Raw genomic sequence first — 25,000 nt, 5'->3', positions numbered from 1 at the left:
GCTTTCCTCATTCACAACACCAGTAGTGTGCTTTCAAGCAGCAGACTTAAGTTCTTCATGCAGAATACATGCTCTCTCAAAGGTGTCGACCCCCTCCTTAACCTGCTTCCTCCGTCTGTAGCGATGACAGGCATTGCTCTCCCAGCAAGTCTCCTGCATATCACAGGCCTTTAATGAGAACTTCACACAATCCTTAAATCACAGCCTTGGCTTCTGCTTGGGGTCTCTATATATACATACATATATACATAAATTAAAGAAGAAATAGAGGAACCTTTTAGTTCTGCTGTAAACAAACTCTGACATGGTGAAATGTACCCAGTCCATGCTTCAAATTTGGTAGTAAAAGAACCTAGCTATAAAAATTTTTCTAGAAGTGTACTCTACAAGCAACAGACGTGAGTTTTCTTTGCTATATAGTGATAAAGGTGCTCTCAGCTAATTTACTGCAACAGTTACCAGTTACCTGCCATTATTATTTGTGATAGGCAAGAAAGTATCTACACCTTGTCTACTTAAAATTACAAAACCAAAACAAAGCATGAGCCTTAATAGCCTTTGTAATCACCCCTAGGTTTTTGAAGGTTGCATAATTTTATACCAGATAAATATTTCAATGTATCTGGTTTTTGGCTTTTGTTAATCAAGGTGGTTGACATTTTATCTCACATTTTCATCTTAAGGCAGTAAAAAGCAAAAAGAATGGCTTTTTTTATTATCCTGTCAAGAAAACATATCTGGTAGGGATTTAAAGATATGGAAAATAAGAGAATCTAAAGACCTAAACTTCTATAAAGTGAGAGTGGAAATAATAAATGGTTTCTAGCAAGGATCATACATTGAGAAAGGATGGAGAAACACTGATTAGAATTGACCCATGTATTTGACAGATATTTATCCAGAAGGATGAAATTTAAAGTTCACACAAATGGTATCGGAACTCAGAATGAAAAAGAATGGAGGGAATCATTTTGTTAGCCAGCCTTACTGATTCTGTCAAATACTGGTATCTGTCATAAATATTCAGCTTATGTTTCTAATTTCAAACTTTATTGAAACTGAAAAAAAAAATAAATAAATGTCAATGACTTGTAGGGACACCATATTCGTTATGCCCTAGCCAGGCTCATGGGGCCAGTTTCCCCGATTTCAATGGCGTATGTGTTCCCCAGCTGGACGGGACACCAGTCCATCACAGCGTTACTCATTTTTGCCAGCTGAGTGGACTGGAGCAACGTGAAATAAAGTGTTTTGCTCAAGAACACAACGCGTCGCCCAGTCCAGGAATCGAAACAGCAATCTTACGATCATGATGCTGACACCCTAACCACTAAGACATGCGCCTCCACGTAATACACTACAAAGTATATTAAGCATTTTTATAAGTCAATACTGTTCTACTTATGTTAGCAGTGCTATTACATCACTTGTTATGGTTATCCCTATAGATTTTCTATAGAAATTATAGCCAGCACTGATTTCTTTTGCTGTTTCATATCCAAATCTTACTATAATGGGCGTTATATGTCTGTCTGTTCCTTTTGAATGGTCAAACGGCTGAACCAATGGTCACAATGTGTTTTTTGGGATTACAAAGGAGGTAATCAGGAAGGTTTTTAGTGAAAAAAATGTGAAAAGTATGATTATTTAGTGGATATTGAGTTTTGTATTAATAAATCACCTTTGATTTTTTTTTACTAAAATTCTGGCAACGAGGATTAACTCTGGATCCCCACCCCCCATATAATTAGATTTAAATAGATTTGTGATACTATCCCTTTGTTTCTCATTGTAGATAGGCAGATTTGCTATCTTACTATAATGGGCATTATGTCCGTCTCTTTCCTCTTCACGGCCAGATGGCTAGACCAATGGTTATTTTGACATCACCTGATAGTAGTAAATGTGCCACCATCATGAAAGCAGTGTCTTTAATTTCTAAATGTTTGAAAGCATGTCTGGTCATGGAGAAATATTACCTTACTTGGAAATGGGTGAGGGTTCATGACCGGAAGGGCATCCATCCAGCCATAGAAAGTCTGCCTCATCAAATTCTGTCTAAGCGGACAAAGAGGATGTTAAAACAATAATAATGATGATGATATATTAAAGAGTTTCATATTCCCTCTGTGTAATTCTGGTTTACATCTATAATGTGTGTTGTCAGTAATAATATATGAACATGTACATACATGCATACAGTATGGCCATAGCCAGCAGGTTGAAAACATGCTACTTAACATATACATATGGAATGGTTTCATCCTGTGTGTTTATATGAAGTGGTATGGTTTCATTTATTGAAACAAAGCATAGAAGAAATAAGTTTCAAATCCACAGCTCTGAAGTTTAATGACAGTAGGCCAAACTGGTAAACTTGTAGAAGAGAGGACATATCACCATGCTGGACCAAAAGCTATGGTACAGGGTGAACATCTGAAATGATTCTTTAATGGTCTAGAAACAAATGAAGTTAGATGGTACTGCAAAGTGGCTAATAAAATCTGGAATTAGTTGAGGTAGCTTTTCTATGGCCAAATGTCCTTCTTGCCATCAACCAACCTTACCAGTTTCCTCATGTTCAGACAATGTTTTGTACAGAAGAGTGGAAATGAACACTGCTTGTATGACAGTGATGATTGTTTACAATCATCATGTTATATCAGGACATGGGGTCTCACACAAACACACACACACGTGCGTGCGCGTGCACATACAATGGACTTCTTTCAGTTTCCATCTACCAAATCCATCCACAAGGCTTTGGTTGGCCAGAGACTATAGTAGAAGATACTTGCCCAAGGCATCATGCAGTGGGACTGAATCTAGGCCACATGATCTCAACCACAACCACATATTTAAATACTAAAATTCTGTTTGCATGTGCATTTCTTGTTTTTGAACTAAACTAAACTTTGTCACAATAAAATGACAACTTATCTACACTTAGTCAAAAGCCCTTGTACCTGAAAAAATCTGAAGGGAAACTGACAGAAGAAGTCTCAAAATAGAAGAATTCTGTTCATTATTACATCAACACTGTCACCATTTCTCACAAAAAAAAGAAAAGGAAAAGAATGAGTTTCACATACACAAACAAGCACATACATACAACTCAGAAACAAAGACAAGTTATTCATAACAAATGCCCATCAACATATACATAGACTGAGTTCTGTAAAAAAAACCAAAACAAACAAACAAATTCACTGAATGACATGTTTATAAAGTTATGTAAAAGTAAAACTTTAAGAATGTCATGTTTTCATTAATTATCATTCTCTCTCTCCTGACAGCTCTGTCTACCTCTTGGTCTCAACCCCTTTTTCTATTTCATTCTGTCTCATATAGACAGACAGAAAATACACATAAATATGTCTATAAAATAAATGTATAGTATGTATGATGTATGTACCATGTATATACTCACATGTATGTATGTGTGTGCATGCATGCACACACACAACAATTGCCTCCAGGTCTCTGAAGATGACCAGATTAGAGGCTTTACACTTTGTGGGTCCTGAGAAGGCTTTATTAGGTCAATATTAGCATAAAATCAACAGTTGGCTCAGTAGTTAGAGCACTGGGCTCACAATCATAAGTTAGTGAGTTCGATTTCCGGTCCAGGCTGTGTGTTGTGTTTTTGAGCAAGACACTTTTTTTTCACATTGTTCCAGTTCACTCAGGAGTTGTGATGTCACTGGTGTCAAGCTGTATTGGCCTTTGCCTTTCCCTTGGACAACATTGGTGGTGTGGAGAAGGGAGGCTGGTATGCATGGGCGATTGCTAGTCTTCCATAAAAATCAACCTTCACCGGACTTGTACTTCAGAGGGGAACTTTCTAGGTGCAATCCCACAGTATTTCATGATTGAAGGGGGTCTTTTACAGGAGAATGTAGTAGCAGAGTCAGTAACCAGTGAGACTCTTGTTTCATGTGCAGCCCTCTTCTCTTTAGCTTCTATGATTATTTCAGATTCTGAGTGCTATACACCAGAGCATGTGTACATGTGTGTGTGTGTGTGTGTGTGTATTGTTTTCTGTCATGGGCAAAGCTAATTTACATATATAGTAGAGACACAGCAATAATAATAATCTTAAATTGTTAAGAATGAAAAAAAAAAAAAAAAAAGAAAAGAAAAATCAGTACTTACCCACACAGCAATCACAGTAAACACCAAAGCCAAGGTAAATTGCCAAACCCGCAATCCACTAGGGAGCCGAACATATAATTGGTCACTGTGGCCCAAAATCTGACTGAGCTGTGAGAAAAATAAAAATAAAGAATTACAAAGTTAGAAAACTGGAAAATTTCAGTGGAGGTCTTAGAAAATAAAAAAAAACATGAAAATTAAACAAACAAAAGTGAATACAAAAACAACAGCAGCAGCCACCACTGCAGCTATTGTCATCATTCAAAGCTGGCATGGGTTGGACCATGTGCATATAATAATTATATGGAAGATAATTCCAAAAGTGAGAGTGCAGTGAGTATTCAGGATCATCATTATTGTTTTAACAATGTTAACATGGCTCAGATGGTTGATTTGCTATGATTGAATGCCTTTCCTGTCACCAACCTTGACTTGTTTCCAAGCAAGGTCATATTCCTCTAAGGCTAGTCATATGTTCTTGGAAGTCTAGAAATGAATGGTACCACTAGCATGACGGTGACACTTGTTTGCAATTAGCATGTGATGTCAAGACAAGGCAGAACAAATATATATAAACAATTGCAGCGTGGAAGGTGTTTATAAGCCATTTAAGAAACACACAAAAACCGTTAGATTCACTTCAACATTTAAATTTAATTTGTGTCAAAATATTTTCGTCGCTTTGAGACCACGACCTGTTTACTGACAAAATTCTGTGGTGTCGCGGTCTCAAAGCGACGAAAATATTTTGACACAAATTAAATTTAAATGTTGAAGTGAATCTAATGGTTTTTGTGTGTTTCTTAAATGGCTTATAAACACCTTCCACACTGCAATTGTTTTCGTTCCAGTACACGTTCTCAGATCAGGTCACTTGCTATGCAAGTACATCTCCGTAATATATATACATATATATATATATATATATATATATATATATATATATATAGAAGATCTAGGGATCAAGGTGTAGAAAGAAAGTTAGCTTCAAGCAATCCATAATAAATATAAAGAACAATTTTCAGGGACAATAGTGGTTTATTGAGACGGAACGTTGTGAATTTTTTTCATATCGAAGTATGATGAACAGAAAAAAGTTCTCTTTATATTTCATGGTTGGCGACCAGATTTGTCAGGTATGCATATAAGAAAATAAGAGTTAAGGAATGGAGCCGATAAGATCCAGGCTAAAAATGTTTCATAGTGAGCAGAACCTCGGAAGTGGTAAATATCCAAGCGAGGAGTATACTGCAGGCTACTCTTCAGGCTGCGAATATCTTGATTAAATGAAAGTTTACATTGTTGCAAGGAGGTACATGTTTTCATGCAGAAGATTCAATCAGAATGTGTAGGAAGCCCCTTCAGTCATAAATGACCTTGGGATTGCACCTAGAAAGATCCCATCCAAGGCACAAGTCTAGGAGAGGTTCTTTGTGGATGTTGTGCAAAGGAAAGGCAAAGACTTGTATAACTTGGCACCAGCAATGTTACAACACATTTCTACATCTGAGTGAACTGGAGCAACATGAAATAAAGTATCTTGCTCAAGAACACAACACAGCCTGGTTCAGGAATCAAACTCATTACTTCATGATTTATAGCCCGGTGCTCTAACCACTGAACCATGGGCCTTCACATCATCGTTTAACATCCACTTTCCTGCTAGCATGGGTTGGACAATTTGACTGAGGCTCCAATTTGATTTGGCAGAGCTTCTACAGCTGGATGCCCTTCCTAATGCCAACCACTCCGAGAGTGTAGTGGGTGCTTTTACGTGCCACCGGCACGAGGGCCAGTCAGGTGTCACATTATATAAATATATATATACACACACACACACAGACGCGTCTACACACATACAAACACACAAATGTAAGGGTAGTGCCCCAGTATAGTCACAGACCAAAGGATATATATGCATACCATACACACGACACCGTGAATAAATAAGCCTTACATTTGACAGAGTAATCTGAAAGCTAAAGAGTTAAACTTGATGAAGAAAGAAATGCTGCTAGACATTTTGTCTGACACTAAGGATTCTGCTAGCACAGCAGCTTAGTAATGATAATGACAACAATTATAATCCTTTCTTATTTTGGCACAAAGCCTGATATTTTGGTGGAGAGGGTTAGTCAATTACATTGATCCCAGTACTTGACAGGAACTTATTCTGTAGCCCCTGAAAGGATGAAAGACAAAGTCAACATCAACAGTATTTGAACTAAGAATGTAAAGACATGAAATACCATTAAGCATTTTGTCTGGCGTTCTAATGATTCTGCCAGTTCACCACTTTCAATAATGAAAATATGCTTTCTGTATTAACCAACAAGAGTTCACAAAAACATTGGGAATAGTACAGGACATTACAACACGAGGTTACATAAAGGAGTATAAAAAAGAACAACAGTAAAGTAAATTCCAACAAAAATAATTCCCCAGAACAGAGAGACTTCTTAGAGCTGCTTGTGAAAACCCACAAAACAACGATCACCAAGAATACTAGGGCAAGTGCCCTCTCCTCAATATAATAACAATAATAGTGCTCTCAAATTTTCACACAAGGCCAGAAATTTCAGGGAGGGAATAAGTTGATTATATTGACATCAGTGTTCAAATGGTACTTATTATATTGACTCTGAAAGGATGAAAGGCAAAGTTGATCATGGCAGAACTTGAACTCAGAACATAAAGACAGGCAAAATGCCACTAAGCATTTTTACTTGGCATGTTAACGATTCTGCCATCTTGCCGCCTTTATTAATGATAATGGTCTTAAATTCTGGCACAAGGCCAGCAATTTTGGGGCAGGGGATAAGTTGATTACATTGACTCCAGTACTCAGCTGGTACTTCTAGAAGATGAAAAGCAAAGTCAATCTTAGCAGAATTTGAAACTAATAATAATAATTATTATTTCTTTATTGCCCACAAGGGGCTAAACATAGAGGGAACAAACAAGGACAGACAAACGGATTAAGTCGATTACATCGACCCCAGTGCGTAACTGGTACTTATCTAATTGACCCTGAAAGGATGAAAGGCAAAGTCGACCTTGGCGGAATTTGAACTCAGAACGTAACGGCAGACGAAATACTGCTAAGCATTTCGCCCGGCTTGCTAACGTTTCTGCCAGCTCGCCGCCTAAAGCACTTTCAATACTGTGAAAATAACAACACCAAAACAAACCACAGCACATACCCAAGGCACACAGAGCTGCGCTCAGTAGTGCAGTCAAACCATGCAATAAAAACAAGACTACTGAATAATAATAATAACTGCAAATTAGATATCTTAATTGGACACAAAGTCATTAAAGTCCTCAGCAAGAAATGAGGCATACCCTGAAGCCTATATGTTTTGTTTTTTTTTAATTCCTATCTGAGATTGAAAACAGAAAGATGGATTTAGCAATGTAAACAATATATCAAAGTGAAAATTGTTGAGAACTTACTGTCACAATATGGTGACTACAGTAGGCCAATGACAATAGTCATGATAATGGTTGAGGTTGTAATATAGTCTATTACAGTAGTAATAACAACCAATCATGGCAGTGGCCATGAGGATAATTACGGACATCATTAAGGCGATAAATTTATGTTGTTAAAATGCTGATAGCAGTGGTGGTAGTAGTGACGGTGGTGTCGGTGTTAGATATGGCAGTGTTGATAATTACCATGCTCATTAGAGTATTAATAATAATGACATTGAACTTGATGGCCATGATGATGGTGATGACGATGATTGCAGAAGTGATCAAACCAAATTTGAAAATGATAATGACTGTACTTATAATAATGATGTTGGCGGAGATAGTTAACGAGATGTAGACTGTCACAATCTCCACAGTTGCTACCAACAGCCAATAATTACTAAGATATTGATGATGATGATGCGAGAGAGAGAGAGAGAGAGAGAGAGAGAGAGAGAGAGAGAGAGGGAGGGAGAACTAGAAAGATGTTGGTGGTGATGACAGTGACATTTGGTGAAATGCTGAGGATCATGATGACAGAGGGAGCTGTGAAGATGTTGATGATGATGATGACAAAGATGACTAAACAGGTGAAGATGATGGTGGTGATGACAACAATAATGAGATATTAATGAGAACAACAGATATCTGGTAAGATGGTGGTTGTGATGACAGCGAATACTGGTGAGGTATTGATGGTCATGGTAGACATATCTACTGAATGATGAAGATGATGACAGTGATAACTACTGAGGTGATGGTGAAGACAATGATAGTAGGTGTGAAATGTTAATGGGATGACTGAGATATCTGGTAAGATGGTGGTTGTGATGACAGCGACAGCTGGTGAGGTGTTGGTGCTTATGATAAACATATCTAAGGTGATGACTACTGAAGTGATGGTGGTGATGACAATGATTAGTAGGTGTGATATATTAATGGTGATGACAGATGCTTATGGAGATGTTTGTGACAATGATAGATGGCTAGAGGAGAGATGATAATGATAGAAATACATATTGAGATATCAACAGTGATGACAGTGACTGGTACTAAGGTGGTGTTGGTGATGACAGAATAGCAGATGAGGTGCTGATGGTGATGACAGAGATAGTTGGTGACATGTTGGAATTCAAGACAGGTTGCCACTAGGAGCTCCTCTATGCTGATGACCTTGCTCTCATAGCAGAATCACTACCAGAACTAGAGAGGAAATTTTAGGTGTGGAAGCAAGGTTTAGATTCAAAGCGCCTTAGAGTCAATGAAGCAAAAATCAAAGTTCTAGTAAGTAGGAAAGTGAACACATCACAAACCCCTTCAGGTAGATGGCCCTGCTTGATCTGTAGAAAAGATGTAGGTAGAAACTCCATAAGATGTACCCAGTGTAAGCTATGGAGACATAAGTGGTACAGCAACATCAAAGGATAGTTAACCTGGAAGATAGCTTTTGTGTGTGGCAGATGCACAGGGGCAGTAAACACTGCAGATGTTCAGAAAACTGATTCCATCACATGCCAGGGGAAGAAACTAGAAGCAGTTGATAGCTTCCACTACCTAGGTGACCAAGTCTGCAGTGGGGGTGGATGCTCGGAGAGTGTTGCCACTAGAATAAGAATAGCCTGGGCAAAGTTCAGAAAGCTCCAACCCCTGCTGGTGACAAAGGGCCTCTTGCTCAGAGTGAAAGGTAGATTGTATGATGTATGTGTAGGCAGTGAAACATGGGCAGTGACTGCTGAAGACATGCGTAAGCTCGAAAGAAATGAAGCTAGTACGATCTGCTGGATGCGTAATGCCAGTGTGCACACACGACAGAGTGTAAGCGCCCCGAGATAAAAGTTGGACATAAGAAACATCAGATGAGGTGTGCAAGAGAGATAACTGCGCTGGTATGGTCATGTGCTGCATATGGGTGAAGAGAGCTGTGTGAAGAAGTGCCACTCCCTAACAGTGGAAGGAACCCATGCAAGAGGGAGACCCAGGAAAACATGGAATGAGGTGGTGAAGCATGACCTTCGAACACTGGGCCTCACAGAAGCAATGATGTAAAACCGAGACCTCTGGAGATATGCTGTGATTGAGAAGACCTGGCAAGTAAAGTGAGATCACAGCTGCAGCCTGCACCAGTGTAGAATAACCAGCTCACTTAAAAAGTACCTTCAGATCATCGGGCGACATGCTGTGCTTGAGGAGACCTATTGAGTCAAGTAAATCAAATCAAATAGAAATTGTTGTTGTGGCCGATGGCAGTGCTGCCTGACTGACTCCTGTACTGGTGACATGCAATAAGCACCATTCATGCATGGGTCGTTGCCAGTGCCGCCTGTCTGGCTCCCCATGCCGGTGGCGTGTAAAAAGCACCAACCGAACATAGTCGATGCCAGCCCTCCTGCCCCGAATGGCTCCTGTGTTGGTGGTATGTAAAAAGCACCATCCAAACGTGGCCAATGCCAGTACCGTCTGACTGGCTCCCATGCCAGTGGCATGTAAAAAGCACCCACTACACTCTCGGAATGGTTCGCGTTAGGAAGGGCATCCAGCTGTAGAAACGTTGCCAGATCAGATTGGAGCCTAGTGCAGCCTCCTGGCTTGCCAGTCCCCAGTCAAACTGTCCAACCCATGCCTGCATGGAAAGTGGACATTAAACAATGATGATGATGATACATACATCATCATCGTCGTTTAACGTCCGCTTTCCATGCTAGCATGGGTTAGACGATTTGACTGAGGACTGGTGGACCAGGAGGCAACATATTTACATATACACACACATATATATATATACACATACATAAATACATATACATGGATATATACATATAAATACATGCTTATATATATATATAGATATATATATGCATACATACATATATATATATATACATATATATGCATATTTATATAAATATGCTTATACACACACACACACACACACACTCATGTATGTAGCAAGCAGCTTTGCATAAGATGAAATAGATAATCTACTTAAATAAAGGATTTTAATTGAAGAGCGTTCCAATTTCGGAAATAGATTTTACAGGCTTTCTTTGGATATTTTAGTACTTACTTAAATTTGACAGAAACATATGTGTGTCTTATGAGTACATGTCTCCACTAGAGTTTCTGCATGCTACAATGTACTTGTAGACTTGTACAGATGGAAAGCAGTGTGATTTTGCATAGATTTCTCCATATACTTGCATATATGCAAACAACCATTTATGTCAGTGTGCATGCATTTATAACATTTAACTTGAACAAAGAGGAATTAGAAGCTAACAATGTATGGGATAAAAAAAAAAAAATGGAGAAAAAGAGCATAAAGCAAATCAGAATTTGTAAATTTTATTGAAGTATATTACAAATTATCCAATAAGTTGATTTTAATTTTTGTTTTACTTTATTTTCTTCTATACTGTTTTTGTGGAGGCTGTTAACTAATTTTATTTAGAATCTTGTACCTTTTGTCTTTTATTTGTTTCAGTCCTTAGACTACAGCCATGCTGGGGCACTGCCTTGAAGAATTTTTAGTTGAATGAATCAACCTCAGTACTTATTTTTTTTAAGACTGGTACTTATTCTATCAATATCTTTTGGTGAACAGTTAAGTTACAGGGATGTAAACACACAGACACTGGTGGTGGATAACAAACACATGCATGAAAGGCTTCTTTCAATTTCCATCTACCAAATCCACTCACTAAGCTTTGGTCGACCTGAGGCTATAGTAGAAGACACTTGCCCAAGGTGTCATGCAATGGGACTGAACCTGGAACCATGATTGGGAAGCATGCTTCTTTCCACACAGCCATGCTTATGCCTATATGTTTGTATTTTATATATGTATTTCAGTAGACAAACAATAAACCTTTATTTTTCTTTTTAATCTACCTAAAAACTCAATGGCCAGTAGACATTACCACAAGGGATATGATACAGTCATCCATCCACCCATCCGTCCTCTCCACCCAGTATTCCTGGGAGAGTCATGGGAATAAAATCTTCAGGCTAATCACCTCTATAAGGTTCTATAAGAGGCCATAGTCATTATAATTTCAGGTTGGATTCCCAAATGTGACCAACTGAGTTTCTAGATATAATCTTGTTCTATCCCTAGGTTTCCTGTTGGTTGGCTCAGCTTTAAGCATATATCTTTGTGGTTCTTTCCTGCAATATTGTAATTACTTGTCTGTAGTACCAGTGGTACCAGATCTGTGATCTCACAATGTGGATAGGAAGTATCTCGACCTGAAGAGACACCATGATTTCCAAGCTGTACACCCAGTCAAGTAAATTTACTCCAGAGATTCTTCAGAAGAACCCCATTTTGGCCACTTGTATTTTTGAGCATACTCTTTTGGTCATTACTTGACATTCATAATATAAGCAAAGAATTTACCAAAGTTGTCTTCGTCTTTTATTCCTCTGAGTTTGATAAAATGAAATACCAATCAATTAAGAGATCTCCCATAGATCTCAAGTTTTGTGCATGCATTAAAATCTTAAGGGTAACAGATTAGTAGAATCATGAGAGCAGTGGATTAAATGCTTTGTGGTATTTAGTTATGACTTGTATGTTCAAATCCCTCCAAGGTTGACTTTGTGTTAAAGAGTTGATAAAATAAAGAATTTTCAGACATCAATAGCTGATGACACTCTAGAAGGCTTATGTGGGACCCACAGTAGAGCACTACTACAGCTGGAATGGTACCACTTTTATGCATACTAACATCCTGGATTGCATCCAGAGTAGAACCACTTACTGATTGGCAATTCATCATTGATGGACATATTTCAGCCTCTGGCCCATATGTGTGATGTCAACTCTTGGAGCTGGCTTGTCTTGTACCTCCACTACTCAGGCACCCTCATCTTTTTATATTGCTATTATAATAGCCTCTGCTCCTTGGAGCTGGCTGGTCTTGTGCCTCCACCATCTTTTCTGTTGTTATAATGGCCTCTAGAATGTATCTACATGTATCAGGAGATATTATCTATGAATCTAAAGCTATCAAGTAATGTCAGCCCTCTGCCTAAAGTTGTCAGGAGAATATCAACTCTTTATCTCTAGAGAACAAGTGTTATCAGTACTGAATCTAAAACTATCAAGAGAATATCAATACAGTATTTGAAGCTGTCAGAAGATATTAGCATTGAATCTAAAGATATCAGAAGATATCACCATTGTAGCAATTTTATCAGAATATATTAGCACCTCATACAAAGATATCAAGTGATAACAACACTATTGGTAAAGCTATCACATATCAGTTTTGTAGCTTAAGATATCTGGATATATCAAAAGTATAGCTAAATATGAGAAATCAGTACTGTTTGTAAAGGTATCAAATAAAGATATCAGGATTATATCTCAAACTATAAGCACTCTGTCTAAAGAAGTTGTAGGTAAAGTTTATTAAGTGATATCTCAATGCTGACACTATAAAGGTATAATCATTCTTGAGATATCAATATAAATACAAATATCACACACATACCATTTATATAACAAGAAAACCAAGCAATTATATCACCGTATATAGATGACAGTTATCTTACCAACCTCAAATAAAAGAAGCCTAGATAGAAACAGTTTACCATAATAGCAGAAGTAAGATGTATATTGGTGAAAGATGCAAACAACAATCATAAAGAATATAAAAAACAAGGAATTTCAAAACCCTATGCATTATTTGTTCAGCATGGGTTTACTGTCACTCACACCATTAGAAAGTCAGTGAATAATCAATTGGCCAATTGAAAAACCTGTGATCAATGATGCTGCTGTTTGCTAAGTATGATGATCATCATCATCATCATTACCCACTCCTCATCGTCTTAACGTCCACTTTTCCATGTTTGCATGGCTCAGACAGAATTTAACAACAGGTTTTCTGTTGGATGTCTTCTTTGTTGCCAATTGTCAACTGTTGCCAAGAAAGGTAATATTTCCCCATGACCAAACAAGTTTTCCGAGGAAGACTAGAAACAGACAACACTTGTTTATAAACATCATGTGATGTCAAGAGACAAATGCGTTGCATGCACACACAGAAGACACTGGCCCAAAGTGCTGTGCAGTAAAGTTGAACCTCAGACCACATGGCTTCTTAACCACACAGCCATATGCCTGTGTACATGTATGTGTATGCATGTATGCTTATATGTGTAATGGTGTGTGTATGTATGTGTGTTTGTATATTTGTATGAAGAGCTTCTTTCAGTTTCAGTCAACCAGATCTACTTACAAGGCTTTGGTCAGCCGTGGGCATAGTAAAAAGCATTTATTCAATGTGCTGCACATTGAGATTGAATCTGAAACCATATGTTTGGAAAGGAAGCTTCTTAGCCACTCAGTGCCTGTACCAAATATGGTATGCAAGTTATTAATCTAAACTGCATTCAGAATTTAACCTCAATTAAGGACATAACATTCTAATGAGATAGAAATTCAATCAAAGAATTGATTCTGGCATAAACCACGAAATCTAAATTTTTGTAATATATTTATTTCATTTTAAAGAGAAAAACAAAAAGATCTTCAATATGGAAGACTTAAACTGTAGCAAAATAGTGTTAAAGAATTTGGAGTGACAGAATGGACTAGCAAAGGCACGTGTCCTATTGGTTAGGCTGTTGCTAGATTGTGGGTCTGATTCCTTGATTTGGTGGCGCATTGTGGTCTTGAACAAAACACTCCATTTCACATTGTTCCAGTTATCCTTTCAACCGAGGGGGAGGAGAGAATGTTGACCTACTTGCCTAGCCAGCAGGGTGACATCATTTGAAGACTAAAACAATGCAAAACGCATTGTGACTAGCAATGTGTAACAACTTTTGATAGCCTGGTCGGTCTTGTGACCACGTGATAATGGGCTAAGAACTCACCATAAACCACCTAGCTCTGTTCTAGTACCTTTTTATCTTTTACTAGTTTCACTTGTTGGACTGCAGCCATGCTGGGGCACCACTTAGAAGGATTTAGTTGAATGAATCAACACCAGTACTGTTTTTTAAGCCTGGTTCTAACGCCATTTGATCACTTTTTGACAAACTGCTAAGTTACAGGAACATAAACAAACCAACACTGGTTGTCAAATGTTGGAGGGAGATGGACACAAAGACACACATACATATACAATACATGCACACACACACACACACACACTTTCTCTCACTCTCTCTCTAAAGACTTCTTTCAGTTTATGTCCACCAAATCTACTCAGAAGGCTTTGGTCGATCTGGGGCTAAAGAAGACACTTGCTCAAGTTGCCATGCAGTGGAATTGAACCTGAAACCATGAAGATGGGAAGCAAACAGCCACGCCTGTGCTTCACATGGCGCACATCATCTAAAATCAATTTTTGTTTTTACAATACATTATTGCTATTTAGTACTTAAATCTAATTGTTACTTGAAAAAAAAAAAAAACAATTAATATAAACAGAAATTTTATTAAAACTATTAACATTTAATATTTGTATACAATTTAATTTTGAATGAGATTATTTCGGCTTTTAGAAATACTCTTTGTTTTAATTCTTCACAAAAAAAAAAAAAAAAAAAAAAGCTCATGTAATTAATTAACTTCCTAATTCATGAGTACATTTGTTTGTTTTCTTGAATATTTAATAATGACTTCTTGATTCACGGAAAATTGACAAAATCATTCTTAGTGTCATAGAATTTCAAATGTCTTGCTACAACGAATCATACTGAGAGGAAGAATGACATGATTTAAAAGTTGATAGCAGAGAGGCGGAAATGGTAGAGTATTAAACCAGAAGTCTTGTGGTGTTTGCTTATGTTTCTTTGTGTTCTGTGGTTGATTTTAGTTTACGTCCTCCTATGATTAATAAAACATCACTTCATCCCATATCTTCATGGATCTACTACTTCCACAGGTTCTCTCCACAGTCAGAGATCAGCACTTCTTTATGTGGCTGTCCTCGCCCATATGCACATAACCATACCAGCACAGTCTTCCCTCTTGTATATGATATCTGATGCCTCTTATACACAATTTTTCTGTTAAGACACACTCTACTTGTTATTATTTATCAGCAAATCAGCTTTGATCAAAGACATTTCACCTGTGACCATTTTGTTGGACATTCAGATATGCTGTATATATCTAGGACTTCATTACCAAATATGCTTTTTTTTGTTTCTGTCCTTGGCAGTACATAGTTTGAGTACAATTTGTCTGCTATTTCCATCAGATTAAGTGACCAGGTAGAGGCTTCTTCACTGGCTTGACTGTTCATATTGGTGTTAGACATCCCTGGTCAGGTCTTTATGGATAGAGAGAGAAATGATCAAACATTTTGAAACAGTTCAAAATTTCATGCAATCCAGATATGAGAGACTTCAGAATGTTCTGAGACCATATTGAACATTCTGCCATGAAGTGTCTAGTTATGTAGGTATCAGAGCGTGTTGTCTTTCTAGTAAGATTGAAGTGACAGGTAATGGCTGCAGTAGACATGAGCAAAGTGGACATAATGAATCTCTGAGAGCATTGATTTTTGAAGTGACCAGTCATGGTAGATATGTATGATGTGATATAAATTAAACTAGAAGGCATTGAAAGTGGTTGGAACAAGCCTGAGAATATTGATCTTTGTAGGTGTAATAATGCAGGATCAAGATATACGCACACGTTCCGCAATGCAGACTTGGTCAACAAATTTTAGCATGAATGTTAGACACCTGAATCACTTTCAACATCAACATGGTGAAGGTGATGATGAATAATTTTAATTAAATACTTCTTGGTTTCAGGCTCAATCCCACTGCATGACACCTTGGGCAAGTGTTTTCAACTATAACCCAGGGCCCCAGCCCAACCTAAGTCTTGAAAGAGGATTTTGTAGATTGAAACTAAAAAGAAGCCCATCATGCATGCATGCATGCACATATATATATGCACATGTGTGTGTGTGTATGAATACTTTGCTTGGAAACAGGCAAAGGTTGATAGCAGAAAGGCAACCAACTGTAGAAAAATTTGCTTCAACAAATTCCATGCAACATGGGAAAGTCAATGTAAAATTGAAGATGATGACAATGATGAGTAATATTAGTTAGTTACATACTTCTTTTCTTTGATATGAAAACAGAGATTTCAGAGAATGCTTATAATGAAAAAACATTGGTACGTATCATTTCTAAGTAACAGTATCATCCTCCAATAGTAACAGATATGGGAGGATTTACATCACACTACTAAAATAATCAAGAAACCAGCAATGTCATTAGTCATGAAGAAAAGTACCAGATTATCATCTGGCGCCAAGTATCAAGTTTAGTTCAATAATGAAAATAATATTTGAGCTGTGTTCTTTTCAAACATGCTCTTTATTTCTCATTTTGTTCAACGTAACATATTCTAGTTTGCATTTTTTCTCAATACATTTATCTACACTATATTCCATTATATATTTTATTTTACTTACTATCTATATATTTTATTTCCAAGTTCTAATTGTTGGCAACTTGATCTCAGACTGTGTTTTAATATAAAAAAATACAGACACTGCAGAAAAGTCATGATTGCCTACTCGTTTAAAACACACACATATTTCTTTTATCCTTTACTTATTTCAGTCATTGGACTGCGGCCATGCTGGAGAAATGTGCTGAAGGATTTTAGTCAAACAAATCAAAGCTGCACCTATTTTTTTTTTTTTTGTTTTAAAGTCTGGTACTTATTCTGCAAGTCTCTCCCTTTTCATAAGCTACTAAGTTACAGGGATGTAAACGAATCAACACTAGTTGCCACAAAGACACAAACAAATTGACTTTCACATAGTTTCCATCTACCAAATTCACTCATAAGACATCGGTCAGACTAGAGCTATAGTAGAAGACATTTGCCTAATGCACAGCACAGAGAAACTGAACCCAAAACCATGTGGGTACAAAGCAAGTTTCTTAACCACACAACCATGCTTGTACCTTGTATAATATAATATGATGGAGGGATGGATGGATGGGTGCTACTTTGGTGTGTGATCTATTTTAGGTTACTTTTTAAATCATTTTGTACATATTTAACATTGTAAATGTATTTTTTCAAATTTTTTTCTATTTCAATAAGAAAACCATATAATAATTAAAATAAACACGTAGATCACCCACCAAAGTAAATTTGCTCACGCCGATCACATGGAAAGTATCACTAACACAATGTAAACTAAAAAGTAACCTAAAGTAATCCCCCTTTAAATTGTAGATCACATGCCAAAATGACACCTTTCATTTTTGATGTGAATTTAATGTTGGCTTTTTGTACAAATGCAACTGCCTATGTCTAATCATTAATCACATTGTAAAAGTCTTTAGCCAACACTTTATGTGTTTTTAGAAATTGAGAAGTAAACTAAAAAGTAACCTAAATTAATCTCCCTAATAGATCATATGCCAAAGGAGCACCGATGGATAGACAGATAGACAGGCAGACAGACAGGTAGGTAGAGGGATAGGTAAATAGATAGATAAGCAAATAGATAGACAAACAGATAGATAAATATATAGAGAGATAGATAGACAGATAAATATAGATAAATAAAAAGATATAGATAAAGATAGTTAGATAAATAGATATAGATAGAGATAGATAGACAGATAAATAGATATAGATAGATAGATATAGATAGACAGACACACATACAGACCAGTATATTCAGTATTTTATCATACAATCATGTTGTGTGTATTTCAAATGGCTATCATCTCTCATACACAATCTAATTGTTTTACACTTACTTCCCATGAATACAAAAGAAACCTACTTATCTGTTTTAACTGACATTTATATGCATTCATCAATGTTTTAAGTAAAGGAGACAAAAACACTAAAGTCTTCATTACACTCATGGACATCATTTAATCATTAATTAGAAATACATGATGAAGGGGCACATAAATTGAGAGAACTACTGTATATTAACTTTGGTGTCATTAGAATTACATAATTATTTAGGATGGTAGAGGAATTTGACAGTGTAATGCATTGTTCAAGTTGAATGAGTACTGGATAACCCAGCTGTGAGGGTCATTTGATTTACATCCATATTCCCTTAGCAAGTAAAGGGTAAAATAGTAAAGATCCCCTTTGGTCATGAATGACCACGAGAAGTTCCCCTCCAATGCACAAGTTTGGGCAGGGTTGTTTTTTATGGAAGACTAGCAGTCACCCATGCATACCAGCCTCCCCTCTCCATGCCACCGATGTTATCCAAGGGAAAGGCAAAGGTCGATACAGATTGGCATCAGTGACATTGCAACTCATTTCTACAATGGAGTGAACTGGAGCAATGTGAAATAAAGTGTCTTGCTCAAGAGCACAACACACAGCCCAGACTAGGAATCAAACTTACTACCACAGCCAATGGAAGAGCCTCAACATAACTATTTAATCTGCTACAATTAATAAGCATATTTCCATCAAATTATACACAACCATATTAATAAAATATAAAAAAGAGGAAAAACAGACAGGAAACTGCAGTCCTAGATATGTTATGCTTGAACAAAAGATAGGATTGTCATAGCTGGAAAACCGTTGATCATAAGATTAGCTGGAACAAGATTGATACAGGCTAAATAACAATAACAAGGAAGGACATTCATAATATAGTCCTTGATACACAGGAGGCACAATGGCCCAGTGGTTAGGGCAGTGGGATCGCGGTTTCGATTCCCAGACCGGGCGTTGTGAGTGTTTATTGAGCAAAAACACCTAAAGCTCCACGAAGCTCCGACAGGGGATGGTGGCGAACCCTGTTGTACTCTTTTACCACAACTTTCTCTCACTCTTACTTCCTGTTTCTGTTGTGCCTGTAATTCAAAGGGTTAGCCTTGTCACACTGTGTCACGCTGAATATCTCCGAGAACTACGTTAAGGGTACACATGTCTGTGGAGTGCTCAGCCACTTGCACGTTAATTTCACGAACAGGCTGTTCCGTTGATCGGATCAACTGGAACCCTCGACGTCGTAAGCGACAGAGTGCCAACAACAACCTAGATACACTGTGTTTGAATTGAACTTGTGATGGTCATTATTAGAATTCCTTAGAATTAACAAAACTGATGTCAGAGCTTTACATAAACTGATGGCAAACAAGAAAGGACAAATTAGATAATGTAGTTCAAGATATACAGTGTCCAAATAAAAGTTGAGATTATTATTATTTCTAAGGTGGCGAGCTGGCAGAATCGTTAGCATACTGGGCAAAATGCTTAGGTGTTTCATCCGTCTTCACATTCTGAGTTCAAGTTCTATCGAGGTCAACTTTACGTTTCATCATTTCGGGGTTGATAAATTAAGTACCAGTGAAATACTGGAGCCAATATAATCGACTATCCCTCTCCCCTAAAATTTCAGGCCTTGTACCTATAGTAGAAATGATCATTATTAGGGACTTCTTTGGTCATAGACCTGCTGAATCAAGCCCGACCTAAATTAAACTATAATGACAAGGAGGGATATATTGGACAATGGAGCATAAGATACGCTATGTCAGAATAAAAGACTCGATGGTCATAATTGCAACTTCTCTGACATATATATATATATATATATATATATATATATATATATATATATATATGGTGTATATATATATATATATATATATACATGCGCATATGTAGCACATATGCTTGTCTTTGTGTTTGTCCCCTCCCCATTACTTGACAAGTGGCATTGGTTTGTTTATATCCCTATAATAAGGATGAACAGAATAAGTATCATATTTAAAAAGTGCTAGAATTAATTTTTTTCAACTAAATCCTTCAAGGTGGTGTCCAAGTATAGACACAGACCAATGGCTAAAACAAATAAAAGATTAAAAAAAAAAATGGTAAAGTCATCTACTGAGGTCAATGTTACAAAACAATTTCTTAAACTATACATTAATGAACCTGATGGTAAAATTTCCAAATATAAGAATACCTTTAATTTCAAAAAGAAATTGATGAAAATTGAAGCAAATCAATATTCTTTTATATTTTCAGATAATGCTCTTAATGTATTTTAAATCAGTTGATTATTGAATCAGTTGACACTTCTAAATTGTTGTATCTTTATATTTCAGCAATTAATTGACAAAGAAACTATTATCGTACAATTAATGGCTTGGTCAGCAATTAATGGTTTGGTCAGGTAGGAATTGAATGATGTTAATATCAAGAATGTGGAAAGCAATGTTAATAATTAATAATTCTTTCAACTATAAGCACAAGGTCAGAAAATTTGTGGAGAGAGAACTAGTTAATTACATCAACCTCCAGTGCTCATCTGGCATTTATTTTATTGACCTTGAAGAGATGAAAGGCAAAATTATCCTCAAATGATGAGAAGTGAAGTTGACCTTGGTGGAATTTGAACTCAGTATGTAAAGTTGTAAGAAATATTGCTAAGTATTTCATTTAGCATGCTTACAGTCCTGTCAGCTTTCTGCCTTACGTTAATTATTAGTAATACCTATCTGAGGCTTGAAACAAATAGAAAACAACAAAATACAAGCAAGCAAAGGAAAATTGATTAGGATAATATAGAAACCTGAAAAGAAATATAAATAAATAACTTTTCTTAATACAAATCATAAGCTAACTACACTGAAACTACGTTTAGATGAAGGCAAAATAGAAGTTAAGCAAAAAGCAAAAGACATACTCAAACTGGAATTCCAAAATATAGAAAAAAAAAAAAAAATGAAAGAAAAACGACTCCATGGCCAATATCATGTAAAATTCAATGGAGTGAAAGTCAAAGTAAAAATTAACACTTCGAGCTAAAAATCAAAAGGATTTGATTTGCACAAGAGCAGGGCTTAACCACAAACAACTACAAAGAACAACTAATGAATCAAGAGGCTTAAGTGGAGTGCAGAAGTGCAATCAATATAATGAATCAATTAATCACATCATTTTCAAGCTGCTTTGCAAAGTCAGAATATAACCACATATATCAGCTATACATCAATTGTGCAATAAGCCGACACTTTGATGTGAAAATGGAGAAGTGATATAAATATGTACCACACACAATATATAACGATAATCTGGTTACAACAATCTGGTATACAACTATCTAAACTGACAAAGTAATCGAAGCAACTTTCCTAGAGACAATTATTACGTCTGGACAAAAATCTCTGAACAAAATCAATCTTTTCTGAGCAACTAAATTGATTTCTTCTCAACAAAACCTATCAAAGTACAAGAATCATCAAAATGGAAATAAACAAGATGTGGAATATAAAAGTCAAAACTGTACCAATAATAAACGGAATATTTGTTTCAGTCATTGGACTGCAGCCATGCTGGGGTACAACCTTAAAAACAAGAAATGTTAAAAAAAACAAAAACAATAGGTATACAATTACATATAATTCTACACAGTGAAATACATAGGCCTTCTTGGAAAAACCTACATCTTATGCACAATACTTTCAATTCAATAAGCACAACTCATACAACAGATATAAAGCACAATAACCACCTGACAAATTATTGCTTCTCTCATAAAATATATTCTCCATAATAAATAGAAAAAAACACTGATACTGGTTTCAAATTTTGGCACAAGGCCTGCAATTTCAGGGGCAGGGTAAGTAAAATGTATCAATCCTAGTGTCCAACTGGTACTGATTTTATTGATCTCAAAAGGATGAAAGTGAAAGTCAACCTTGGAAGAATTTCATCTCAGAACATAAAGATGGATGAAATGCTGCTAAGCATTTTACCTGGCATGCTAACAATTCTAACAGAAAAAAAATAAATCTCAAAACAAAGCAAAATACATACAGTATATATACACAATCCTACACCAGCAAAATACACAATGTTACATACAGCGAAGGAACACAATGATGCACCTAGTAGTGAACTTGAATGAAACTATTGAAAACATAATAATAATATTGATCATAACATTTGTACATTTTGGCACATACTCTAACCAAATGAAATAAGTTATGACCACCACCACAATGAAGCAGTGTAAAATTTGTACTGATGTTCTCTAGAACACGCACATACATTGCATGCAATAAAAAAAAATCGTTACAACTATTAATTAGTTGGTTTATGATGGCAGCAGTGACGATATATCCAATTAATTTTTGGCAACGACTTACTGCCTCCATTTGTCTTCATTTTGGCAGACTCAATAGATAATGTCGAGATGTTAAAGTATGAAAGAGGAAGAACATTGTGCATAACAAATATGTGAAAAAATATATATATATATATATATATATATATATATATATACACACACACACACAGAAGTGATATATATACAGTAAGCATGTTGCATAAGTATAGTGGGATGAAAAATCTTTCATCAGCTGAGTATATCCTACCAATTAGGAGATAAAAACTCCCACTAAAAAACTTTAATCCTTTAGCATTCAGATTATTCTGTCAAATGTAAAGCTTATGCATTTTACACCACTTTAAATTAATCATGCATTATTTCATGGCTTTGAGATCTCAATGATGTGATTGTTTATTTTTAAAATGACACTGTCAGGTAGATATGAAAGACCATATCTGACCAGTTTGAATATAAAACAGGTAGAATATTTTGGCCAGATATGGCCGGTATAAGTACTAAAGGGTTAAAATCAGATAACAAGCAAGATAAATCCTAGTACTCAAGAGAAGAAAAACTCCCTCTAAGAATGTTTAAAATCTTAAAGAACAAGCAATGGAGATAAACCCAAACCTTTAAGAGAAAAAAGCTTTCTCTACAAGTGTTTAAAATCTAAAAAACAAGCAAGGAGATAAGGAGATAAATTCTAGCTATCAAGAGTTGAGAATTTCCTCAAGGTGTGTTTAAAATCTAGAAAGCAAAGGAGAAATTTTTAGACAAAGGAGACAAGTACTCTTTATTGTACCCATTTTATCTTTTATCTGTTTCAGTCATTTGACTGTGGTCATGCTGGGGCACAACCTTAAAAACAAGAAATGTTAAAAATACAATAGGCATACAATTACTTATAATTCTACACAGTGAAATATATAGGCCTTCTAGGAAAAACCTACATCCTATGCATTATACTTTCAATTCAATAAGCACAACTCAAACAGATATAAAACAATAACCACCCAGAAAAATACTGCTCCTCTCATAACGTATATTCTACATAACAAATAGATAAAATGCTGATATTGGTTTCAAATTTTGGTACAAGACCTGTGATTTATTAACTAAGGAACAGTTTCTAAAATTTAGCAGTAATTTAACCAGGTCACATAAATGAATATATGCTTCACAATTCCCTCACTGTTGAATGTTGTTAATGTGGTTTAACCCTAGGTCAGTCCTGATTAAGTTGACCTAGGTTCAAGACATTGCATTTGTGACTTCTTTTATTCAGGCAGAGTATACTTAGGACTACATTCTCCAATGCTGCCTTCCATTTTTTTTGTCTTTTTTTTGCAAAAGATGATAGGGTGTGATTTGAGGGAGATTTGGCTGCTATTTCAAATGATCATGTAGGCGTTACCCTTGTTAGTTTGAAACATTGTTGCTACATAGCAAAAGTCAGATCATCTTGAGCAGACCTAAAAGACAAATATCAGATGACTAAACAAATCACTTGATCAACATGGCTACCAGATCTTTTAAGTGACAAGATTTAATTCTCGAAATCCACAATTTCCATTTTAATGCTAGTGAGGATATCGCTAAAGAGAAACCTGACTGCCATACTGAATAGGTTAAATGAATATGTAAAAATTATTCAGTTGGCTCAAAAGGCATCTTTGTTGACTCCAAAAAAAAGCTATCCATTCTACTAACTTCTTGGCAGTTACTCACTGGCTTATTCTCTCTAAATTTAATATTCTAGCCAAAGATTTCTATCTTGAACTCTCATCACTCTTCTTCCTTGTATGTTCTGCTATAGTGGTTTAATTTTTAGAGTTTATTTTTTTTAATATTCCCCACCACTTCTTATTTTAGTATGATTATTCCAGCACTCTATCACTTTACATGCTTTCTGCATGTAAACCATTAATCCAAAGTGACAAAGCCAAATTTTTCAATACTACAAAGTTTTCAAGACAAATTACTTCTGCAGAAAAAAATAAAAACACCTCCCCAAAAAAACAAAAATATTCAACAACCAAGATACCACTAACACTTTTTATCCTGTTCAATTATAAACTTGATGGATGAGTAAAAAGAACTCTTTTTTAGGGTGGTAGTAGAGGTGGTTTTCTCTAATGTTTTTCTTAAACCTCCAGGCATAAACTGAAGTGATTAGTATCAACCAAGAAATAAGAATGAAATAAATACCATCACAAGGAAATACTATTTTAGTTATGTGTTTTTGGTAGTCTTTTTGT

At 36.1% G+C, this 25,000-nt stretch overlaps 1 protein-coding gene across 10 annotated transcripts in view; it reads right to left on the bottom strand.

Moving 5' to 3' along the window:
- The window catches only part of LOC106867691 (tumor protein p53-inducible protein 11), a 553,124-nt gene that overhangs the window by 100,453 nt on the left and 427,671 nt on the right, over positions 1–25,000 (bottom strand). For all 10 annotated transcript variants that reach the window (XM_014912640.2, XM_052969715.1, XM_014912637.2 and 7 more), the window contains exon 3: positions 4,156–4,263. In XM_014912640.2, the coding sequence (XP_014768126.1) occupies positions 4,156–4,263 (108 nt within the window). The remainder of the gene's footprint in view (positions 1–4,155; positions 4,264–25,000) is intronic.

Source organism: Octopus bimaculoides, chromosome 7 (assembly GCF_001194135.2).
Source record: "Octopus bimaculoides isolate UCB-OBI-ISO-001 chromosome 7, ASM119413v2, whole genome shotgun sequence".
Taxonomy (NCBI): Eukaryota; Metazoa; Mollusca; class Cephalopoda; order Octopoda; family Octopodidae; genus Octopus; species Octopus bimaculoides.
Note: the sequence above shows the minus strand (reverse complement) of the source record. Positions and strands in the feature narration are given on the sequence as shown.